This window comes from Medicago sativa, chromosome 8 (assembly GCF_051527215.1).
Source record: "Medicago sativa cultivar Bolivia chromosome 8, Bolivia_mono, whole genome shotgun sequence".
Lineage (NCBI taxonomy): Eukaryota > Viridiplantae > Streptophyta > Magnoliopsida > Fabales > Fabaceae > Medicago > Medicago sativa.
In genome coordinates this window covers 66902758-66913821 of record NC_140756.1, presented here as the reverse complement: position 1 = coordinate 66913821, position 11064 = coordinate 66902758, and the positions used below count along the sequence as shown (strand labels likewise).

Genomic DNA, 11064 nt, shown 5'->3' with positions numbered 1-11064 from the left:
TAAATTACCTTTTTATCCATATTTGCAAGTAATAACGTGTTGTTGACAACTGATAAGTAAAAGAAATCTCTTCTACTTTGTCTTCGTTTATCGATGATGCTGAAAGTAATTGCGTAGTATTGTTCCTTTAGTTGCATGATTCTCGTGAGCTTCTTCAGTGAGACGCTACATAGAATCGTGACTTTAGAAAGAAACTTTGATAAATCTTGGGACAAAACATATATAATATGCAGAGATAAATAAACACTTGGTAATTTTTTTTTTTTAAGGAAAACACTTAGTAATGTTAATTGGTACGTAGCTAATATTTTTCGATTCTACGTCTACAAATTGATTTTCAAGAAACCAATGTCTTTTTTTAAGATGAAATAGTTAAGTTATTAAACTAATGATAATTTATAGTCTTATTCTATCCATGGCATGTCATCAGAAAAAAGTCATTTGAATCACGAAACGTGAAATTTTGTAAAAAAATCATGAACTAAAATTGAAAACAAAAAATTTAGAGGACCAAAACTAAAAAAAAATAAAAAATTAGAGATACTAAAATTAAAAGTTTTTTTTTTACAAAAAAAAAAATATATTGAAAGTTGATATATTTAAAGGAACTAAAAACATATATAACTCTCCGTCAAAAATAAAAATAAAAAAACATATATAACTCTATTAAGGAAAAGTGTAAAAAGTATTTTGCTTAATTACTTTTCAAAGGATGGAATGAGATTTTTGTTGTTTCTACTATGATACATTCAAACCATGAAATGAAAGCAATCTTTCATGAAATGAAAGCAATCTTTCATTTCATTCCATTTTATATCATTCGGCTATGCTCATTATAAACTATCAAAACATAGCTCAAAAGAAAATTTAGCCTTACAATTTATAAGTCCTAACTCAACAGGTAAAATATCAAAATTGTTATGTCGGACGTTGCGATTGAACTTCAAACTCTGGTCCTCCACTTATATGCATGAATTTTAATGATTATTTGTTTTTTCATTTTCTATAAATAAATAAATCTTAGCCTTACAAATGACGTCACGTACAGGAAGGGTGGAGCACCCCCAACAGTTTCAACGGTTTTCACTCTTGTTTTATATCCTCATTCCTAGCTAGCCTCCCTTTCCTAGTACTACCTCCGTCCCGGTATAATTGACCTACTTTGGTTTTTCACACAGATTAAGAAAAGTGTATAAATAAAGGGGAAAGTGGAATATATTGTATTGGGAATGATAAAAGTAGTATTATTTAGTGTTATATTGTATTGGGAATGATGAAAGTTGTATTGAAAATTGAAATGAGTCAGTTATTTTGGGACACTTTTTTTTAGAAAATGGGTCAGTTATTCCGGGATGGAGGGAGTAAAATTTTCTTATCACTCTCTCTCATTCAACAATCATGTTGTTCTCTTCTTCATAGTTCAATATATTTATCATCCTTTCTTGTCCTTCACCTCAAACCTCGACATCATTAATCATTTCTCCACTTCTTCGTAATTGTTGTCTTTCACCACTAAAACAGTGATTTACCAGGTGAATATCAGCTCAGTATTTATTATTAATATTATATCTCTGCATGCTAAAGCTCAAACCAACACTTAACATTCATCATATATATACTCTTCTCTTTATTATACATATGTTCTAGCTTCTCCAATTCACATATATGATCTGTTAAGTTAAAAATGGAAAGAAAAAAAAATTACTTCATTATCCTTTTATGTGCATTTCAGAAAACAACTAGCTAAAGGGTTCTTTTTTTCCCTAAAAAAAAAGCTAAAGAGGTTTCATTTCTAGAAAATTTCATAACCATTTTTCAAGTGTTTTGTGATAGTCCTGTGAAGGAATTAAAGAGGGTCAGAAATGCTATGAAAATTCTAGACAAAAAGACAGGAGAGTCAGAGTCCCAGGTTCCTGAATGAGACACAAACTTTGGTTAAGTGGCTAACATAACAGTTACCTTTTTCATCACTTTCTTTTTCTTTTTGTTTCCCTTTCGAGATATACGCGTGCCCCTATTGTGATAACGTCATCCCACCAACACCACGCCCTTCTCCCAATATTTATTGGGGAATTAGTCACTTTAGTCCCTGAATGGGGAACGATTCGTCAATTTAGTCCCTGAATGCAGATAAATTGCAAAATAGTCCCTGAATGTAGACTTTGTTAGTCAATTTAGTCCCTGAATGCAGACTCCGTTAGTCAATTTAGTCCCTGAATGTAGACTTCGTTAGTCACTTTAGTCCCTGAAATTGACCATGCAGGGACTGTTTTGCATATTATCTGTATTCAGGGACTAAATTGACGAATAGTTCCCCATTCAGGGACTAAAGTGACTAATTCCCCAATATTTATTGGAAAAAGAAAAAAAAAAAAAAAAAGACTAGAAAATCATTCTTGGTCTTTCACCAAATTAGCCCTTCACATTTACATATATATGGGAACAAATTGTAGTCCACTTTATTGGTTAAATTGAGAGTTTTTATATAAAAAAGTGAAAAACTAATTAGGTATTATTTTTTGTCATGGCCCCTAAAAAATTATAAGGACTAAAATGAGTTTTTATTTTTGAAATAAGGATAACCATTGTCATTACACTATTCATTATAATATACTAATGATTTGAAAGTTGTATAGTAAATTCTTTAAAAATAGAAAAATAACGTTTTTTTTTTACACAATTTTCTTTTACTTCCTTAACAAATGGTCCTAAATCACTTGTTTAGTGTACCAGCTAGCATTATCTATTTTTATAACAGAAAAAACTTAGTTGTATTTCATGGTCCTAAATCACATAGCAACCTAAAAGAGTAACTTTGCATAGTAACGTATTTCTATAATGAATTTCTTAACATGTACCCATGAGGGCACAAGTTAGCATTTACCTATTTTTTTAAGGAGATTCATATTACCAACTCTTTACTCTAAGTAGATTCACTTTGTTAGAGGTGATTTTATTTGAGCCACCATCGAAATTAAATATGGGCATATCTTTTAATCATAATTCAAACATTGATTTGTCACGTTGTAGGCACGGGAGGATCCACATATGGCATGGTGTGACTATATAGTCACACCAAATTTTCCCAAAAAAAAAATTACATATGAAGGATGTCTGGAAGAATGAAATGTTAAAGAAAGTTGGTGGTTCATTTTGTTCTAACTAGCAATTGTTATAGTTACAAATGAGACTTCGATTGTAGGAGTCTATCATCTTCCCCTACATACAACCCCGTTGGTGGTTACTTAAGTAGTTTTAATCACACCTTGTGATTTTGAGCTTAACACACACATTTAATTATCTAAATGCAGATTTTAATATTGTGATTGTTTGTGAATATATATGTATAATTATTAACAGTAACGTGGATTAGGTAACCCCGTTCTTGATGAATCATTCCTTCCATTCACTAACACAAGACAACATCATTAAAACAAGCCTCTACTTGTCCGTTTCTTAGGACTCTTCACAAACACTACACATCTATAACCTCCATTTCCTCATGTTTTTCACCAAAACCTAACTCTCATGATTTTGTTCTCTCTAGCTATCTTTTAATAACCCGACCCATGTAAGAAAATCATTGTTTCTCAAATAATTCTTTTTTGTTTATTAACACGCGCTCATATATTTTTATTCCTTTTTTTCCATTTGAATTTAATTATTATATATTGTGTTTTCTCACCACCACCAAATGAGCTTATGGTTATCTCTCATAACACTTGCCACCTTTTTCACTATAAGAGTGCTTTTTATTATTATTTCTTTTTGTTGGTTTTTTTGCCTTTTTAGCTTTTTGCTTCACTTGAATATTATCTCTTATCATCTCCTCACACTCTTTATCTCTCACCTATCTACATACATATTCACACACAAAGAGATTTATTTCTTTGCTGCTTAAAATTTATACATGATGAAGAAAGTGTATTAATGGTGTGGTGGTGAATTTGATGCAGCAATAATACCATATATTTCTATGATGGAGTCATGTGTCCCACCTGGATTTCGGTTCCACCCAACGGATGGAGAGCTTGTTGGTTATTATCTTAGAAAGAAAGTAGCTTCTCACAAGATTGATCTTGATGTTATCAAAGAGATTGATCTATACCGTATTGAACCCTGGGATCTCCAAGGTATATTACTTATATTACTAAATTTTATACACTACACATACTATATATTGTTCAAGTTTTAAACCATGTTCAACATAGTGATGGTAGTTGCATCGCAATCTCGATACTATAGAGATTTTCAATCGATTATGATTGATGCGTACGCAAATTTAAATGTAGTTACATTATAGTTGCAGACACATAAAAAATATCTACTAAAAAAAATTGAAATATTGACGGAAATTTATCGACACAAAATTTGTCGAATTATTTTATTTTTTGTCATGTATCTGATTTTCGTTGTAGTATATGATACTGTGATCTAGATCACAGTTGCAAATTCTTTTCTGAATCTTGTGTGTGTAGTGTTACATGATTATCCTATAGAGTAACGCATAAAATACACACTTTGATCAACCCTATTGATTAGGGTTTTAACAGTTAATTATGTTTTAGCCTATTTTGTGTTCTTGTTTAAAAGTATACATATATTGATAGGTTTTAGATCTTTGTATACAGAGAGATGTAGAATTGGGAATGAGGAGCAACATGAGTGGTATTTTTTTAGTCACAAAGATAAGAAATATCCAACAGGGACGAGAACGAATAGAGCTACAATGGCAGGGTTCTGGAAAGCAACCGGAAGAGATAAGTCGGTGTATGAACGAACAAAACTGATTGGAATGAGGAAGACACTGGTTTTCTACAAAGGAAGAGCACCTAATGGACAGAAAACTGATTGGATCATGCATGAATATAGGCTTGAAACAGTTGAAAATGCACCTCCACAGGCAAGTATATACATATATTTACATACCATATATTATGTGTTGAGTTGATTAAGTTCAAACTTGATTAGTAACTTTGGATATAGATTCCCCTTGATTACTTAATTAAATATTAGATATTCTAGACACTATAGTCTTTTCCTTTTTCAGACAAGAAAACAAGGATGTTTCTATAAGTTGGAGAATGAGCATGGTTACTTTTTTGTTTGATATAGAAGTCTTGATTTAAAGGGTTTTCAACTTTCAAGTATTTCCTTCTCTTGATGTGTCTTTTTCTTATGTTATAGTTTAGTCTAAGCATTTGATTGGCTCCTCTAAACTCGTTTTATAACGTAATAATACTATAAAGTACAACTTTGGTCTTCCACTAATTAACAATATTCGTAAATAATATTCACCAAGGTACGTACAAACTTTTTTGCTAGGGAGTAATTGAGAATTTTCACCAGAAAGAAGTCAAAAGTCACTATATACTTTCAAAAGCGTATAAATTATCATCTTTCTTTTACTTTTTGGCTAGAGACTTTTCTTGTCAAACGTTCACATCATTAGTTTTATTTTTTAGGTTAAAGAGAGTTTTGAAGAGAGGAATCGTACTTCTTAATAGAAATGATTTGTAAATTTTGATGTCAACTAAAATGTTTTATTATGGATGGCCTCTCTAGTTAGTGATCTCAGCCATTAATCAAGATCAACTGATTAGTTGAGATTTCTAGTGTATTAATGTTAGCTCTTTCTCTTCCTAATTCTCTAACGAATGAATTTATATGAATCTCACCTATATAAAATAAAATAATTTAAAACATTTTCTCTCTTAAATGTTAATTATTTGGTGAGCCTAGAAAAAAAACCATTTTTTTACATATATTGTGTTGCATTTTTAGTTTTTTACTTTTTTTTACGGATTGTATTGTATTTTTATTGGAGTGACAAAAAAGGAGAAAGTTATTTCAATCCACACATATATACACACACATATTGCCTTTTAAGGGTAAAGGTTTTTTTCTCAGGAATTCAAGTTTTGCATTAAAAAAAAAATCTAATTTTGGTATTTTAAGAATTTGAGTTACATGTTAGCCTTCTTTTATTTTTATTCATTTTAAGGATGGTTTTCATTTCATTAGATGATCCTTTTATTGGCCGATTGTATTTTATTTGACTTAATTAATGATTGACTACTAGTAGTAGTACGTACCAAAAAGACTGAAACTTTGCAAAAATTAAAAGGGGGCACACGCATAAAAAGAACTTTCACCTTTTCACATTCAAAACATCATCAATCAAGTAGTTGATGACATAGTCAAGTCAAATATGACAATACCTTCGTCTCTAAATTTAAGTCTCTTTTGACCAATTTAAAAAGTTTTAAACAAAAATAGATAAATAATCTAGTTAATTGTGTTAAATTTATCAATAGGCGTATTATTTTTTAAATTTTTTTCAATTATTATAACTCATAGTTTTCCACTTAATCAATTATTGTCTTTAATTTTAAATAATAATGAATAATTTTATAACCAAACTAATTAATGTATTTGTTGTGTTATAAGAAAATATTATAGTGTTAATAACTTTATTTAACGGTCCCCGTGACCTTAGCTCAGTTGATAGGGACATTGCATAATATATGCAGAGGTCGGGGAATCCCGGATACCCCACTTCTCCATATTTAAAATGTGTGAGCTTCAGTCACTAGGCTACTAAACAAAAAAAAACTTTATTTAAAGGTGAATATTTCGGGAGAACCCGAATTTAAATTAATTCGGGTTGAAACAATTGTTCTCGTATTTTACTTATCATTTAATCGAATTTTAAATTATCATAAGTTTTTTTTTGGAACTAGACACTTAGAACCAAAAAATTACTAGAACATAAAATTATAAGAAGAAAAAAATTTAATTCAAAAGGAGTTTAGAGAAAATGGAAAGAAGGAAAAAAAACAAGAAAATCATCACTCTTTAGCTTTCAAACTTAAATTGAGTGTTCCCTTGCAGGAAGAAGGTTGGGTTGTGTGCAAAGCATTCAAGAAAAAAACAAGTGTCCAAGCAAAAACAAATGAAAGATGGGATCCAGGTCACTTATATGATGAACAAACAAGTAGCACCATCTCAAGGGTGGACCCCATTGACCTCATCTTAAGACAACCACAGAGGATTTCACCTCAAAATTTCATGTACAAACAAGAGATAGAAGCAGAAGCAGATACATTATTAAGCTTCATGCATTCAGAACAAATGGTACCTCTTCCTCAGCTAGAAAGTCCCTCTTTAACAAAGAGGCAAAACTCAATGCCAATAATATCAGAACATAACAATAATGAATTTCAAAATGGATTATTATTCAACATCAACAACAAAAGAGAGAAAGTGACTGATTGGAGGGATCTTGACAAGTTTGTGGCTTCTCAGTTGAGTCAAGAAGATCATAGGCATGAAACAAGCTCAGACATGTCATTGTTCCTACTTCAAAGTAGTAAGGATGATGAAGAGAACAAGTTAAGCTCATTTTTAACTACAAGGTCAGATTGTGACATTGGTATATGTGTATTTGAAAATTAAATGCATATAGAAGGGACTAACTTTGTTGCATTTGTAGTATCTATATGAATATGAATGTTTGATGAATGCTTTGAGGATGATATATAATAATATTATGGTTTTGTAAAACATGCATGTGGAAAGGGTGTATGGATTATCTACAGCAGGTGCCCATGCAACTGCTGTAGAGGAGATAAATTTGTGGAAGAGTGTGGGTTATCTTATCTAAGAGTTTTGTAGGAGAAGATTGTGTTCGATCCCCGAAAACAACCATAACTACAAACATTGGTAATATTTACCTATAAAAAAATTAAATATATTTTTAGTCGCTATAAATATTCATAATTATTTCGATGTTAATTCTTACGAAATAAAATCAGATTTTTTTTAGTTCTTGTAACATTTTCCTTTAGCATGGATTTCTAGGGATAAAAAATGTTGATGGAAAGTTTTATACGAGCTAAAAACGAAATTTTGAATATTTGTATGGACCAAAAACATATTCAGTCTTAAAAAAATGGACAAATTACACTTACCTCCCCTCAGGTTTCTTTAAACAACACATAGACCTCCTCTAGTTTATTAACATTGACCTCCCTTATTTGTTTCTTTAATTAACATATACATCCCTTGTATGTTAACGCCGTCAGTTGTCAGTTAACTTCATTGATGCAGTGGAAGCTTTTGTCCGCTTAGATGTCTATCACCATGGCAACTCCTTGCGTTGGAAATTCATACCTCCATCTCAGTGGCAATTTGAGAAAAATTACACAATGTAGAAGTACAACATGAATGTGAAAAGCCCTTAAACTCGCAAACAATTCATCAATCAAAATACAACCTAAATCCTCAGATTCATCAAGCTAGAGAAATAGTTAAAACAAACTAGTGAATGAAATGTATGATTCAATTGTGATGATTATAACCAAATTATAATCTCTCCTGCATCACAACAACAAAACAACAATTTCCTTTTATACATTACAGAGGACTGATAATTTGTTTGGGGACTCAATAATGTACAAACATGAAGAAAAAAAAAACATAAATACAAGCAAAATTAAGGAATTATAATGGAAAATGTAAAACAAAATTAACCCATCGTTTTTTATGCGCGATGGAAATTGATTCATCTGCCCCAAATACACCATTACACCGAATCCTTTTTCCAATAAAACTCAAACATTTCACCACTTACGCTTATTTATCTTCATTTTCAACTTCATGTTCAATTGTAGTGAAGTTATTCTGTAATGGAATAAATCAGAGTTGTTACGAAAGAAACCGTCGACATACTAGGCTAACTGAGTTAGTTTGGAGGGAAGGTGAGTGTTTTCTAAAACTAGAGGGGATATATGTGCTTTTTAGAGAAACCTTTGGAGAGGTGAGTGCAATTTACCCTAAAAAAATCGGGTTAAGATCCTCTCCATTTGCAATTTATTCCATTTGTTGCAATTTGGAGAGAGATAGACACAAAAAAATAAGTGGTGGGTCATATCACTAAGTGGATCCCACCATCATTAATTTTTTTGTGTCTATCTCTCTCCAAATTGCAACAAATGGAACAAATTACAAATGGAGAGGATCTTTACCCAAAAAAATCTACTTTATTGAGAATATACATTCATATAGAAAGAGGAGAGAGACTCGAGTTTCAATAAAAATGACAATTTATGAATACAACAATCACAAAAGGAATATATAAGTAAATTATACTCCTTCCGTTTCAAAATGAGTGTCGCTTTAGCCAAAAAAATTCGATAAAATATTTATGTTAGTGTGTAAATAGCATCTTCTTAAGTTAATTTATTACTCCCTCCGTCCCATAAGTGATACAGATGACCAAGTCACACATATCAATGCATATTTTATATCTTTACAGGACTAAAAATGTTAATTGAAAATTTTACAGAGGCTAAAAATGCTGACGGAAAATTGTACAAAAACTAAAAAATATGAATTTATTTTGTAGGGATTAAAAACAAAATTTGAATATTTTTAAGGATCATTTACTTAATTAACTGTTTAAAATAAACATGAAGATAATTTTGTCAATGCAATTAAAATTATAATAACATGTATATTCTCCCCTTTCCTCCCCTCCGAATTCTCTAAATTTTGGGAAACAAAAAGTGGACCTATGAGAGATTTTGATCTCCCCTTATTCCATCATTTTCTCTCCTTGAAATTGAACCAAACAAATAAATATTAAAGTGAAATGTTATGAACACTCTCTTTGTAACACCTGTTCTCTTTGTTATGACTAACGATGCCATATTCTTCGCTCGCTCTTTTAAGAGTTTTGTACTAGATCTATTGATAAACTTAACGATGCAACACTAAATAAAAGATTGAAATTGCTCTTCTCCTTTTTAAAATTGTTAATTCTCTTAATTCAATGTGAGTTAACTCACGCTCGGCATTTTTCAGCGGAAGTTAACTTACTCTGGCACTTTTAAAATTGGTTGAACCAACTTAAAAAGTTATTGAACCAATCTTAAAAGTGTCTGCGTGAGTTAACTCACGTTGAAAAATGTTGAATGTGTGTTAACTTACGTTAAATTAAGGAAATGAGAAAAACGATAAGAAGAACAATTTTCATAACAATTAGGCGATGCTTGTACCCATAAAAAAAATTGTCTCATGACGCACAATAAATGAAGCAAATAAAAGAATCGGTTATATTTTTCATATGATCGCATCTCCTCTTATGGGTGAGAGTTTTGGTGGGTCCATGTGCTGTCTAGCATGCGTTGTTCAAAGGTGCACCATGGCTCTTGCTCGGCATGCTTTGTCACCCTCCCATCCCAATCCAATAGATGGATTTTTCTTCTTTTTCCTTTCCTTGAAAAGTTTATTTTATGATTAATTTCTTTTGAAACCTATTGTTAACTATAACCTTATTTGAAGTTCGTAGGACTTACTATATCAATGCATTGTCACCTTTTATAAATAAAAAATCAATGTATTTTTTTCTAGGGAAAAAATCAGTGTATTGTTGCCCCTTGTTAATTATATTTACATTGTTAAGTTTCTTACTATATTTGCTTATGTTCATATGAGTTTTTTGATAGAATAGATATGCATATTTTCTTGCAAGAATTATTTTCGTCCAATTCCAAGGAGATTAATCATCTATGGTAAGCTTTGGTGGTAGCTGCTTAAGTGGACCAAATATGGTCCAACCGGTCCCATTTGAACATGTCTGCATGCATGACCAAAAATGACTAGAATATTTTCTACCATTCTTTGACACAAGTGAATGAAATTTCATGTGGGAATTCCGAATTAAATAAAGCTTTGAGATGTAGCCTATCTATTTCTTTGACAATATACTTCTGCAACCATTTAGAATGGCCTTCCATCCGGTTTACTGTGTGGCCATGTGGGATCGCTTGTTGTTCTGGGATTCATTACTTTTTGGTTGGTATAAAAGAGTACTCATTTTCTGAATTAAAATTTTATCATTTTGCAGCCTAAAAAAACACTTAACAACCATCACTATTCTCCTTCAAAAAAAAAAAAAAAACCATCACTATTCTGATAATTTAGATAACAGTTCTTTTATTTTCTTTTTCACGTTCATTTCGATGGACTGTGTCTGTAAGTGCTTTCTTCAATATCCAT

General features: G+C 31.0%; 1 protein-coding gene across 1 annotated transcript; it reads left to right on the top strand.

Moving 5' to 3' along the window:
* Nucleotides 1–3696: 3696 nt before the first annotated feature.
* On the top strand, nt 3697–7782 carry VND1 (vascular related NAC-domain protein 1). The gene is made up of 3 exons (XM_085739032.1): nt 3697–4133; nt 4632–4903; nt 6895–7782. The coding sequence occupies exons 1-3, from the start codon at nt 3977–3979 to the stop codon at nt 7456–7458; spliced, it is 993 nt and encodes a 330-aa protein (XP_085595158.1). The 5' UTR covers nt 3697–3976; the 3' UTR covers nt 7459–7782.
* The last annotated feature ends 3282 nt before the right edge of the window (nt 7783–11064 follow it).

What these genes read in the sequence shown, in the direction of transcription:
- VND1 (XM_085739032.1), top strand. Translation starts at nt 3,977, where the DNA reads ATGATGGAGTCATGTGTCCCACCTGGATTTCGGTTCCACCCAACGGAT. An exon ending in TGAACCCTGGGATCTCCAAG is followed by an intron (nt 4,134 to 4,631) that starts GTATATTACTTA and finishes CTTTGTATACAG; the next exon opens with AGAGATGTAGAATTGGGAAT. An exon ending in TTGAAAATGCACCTCCACAG is followed by an intron (nt 4,904 to 6,894) that starts GCAAGTATATAC and finishes GTTCCCTTGCAG; the next exon opens with GAAGAAGGTTGGGTTGTGTG.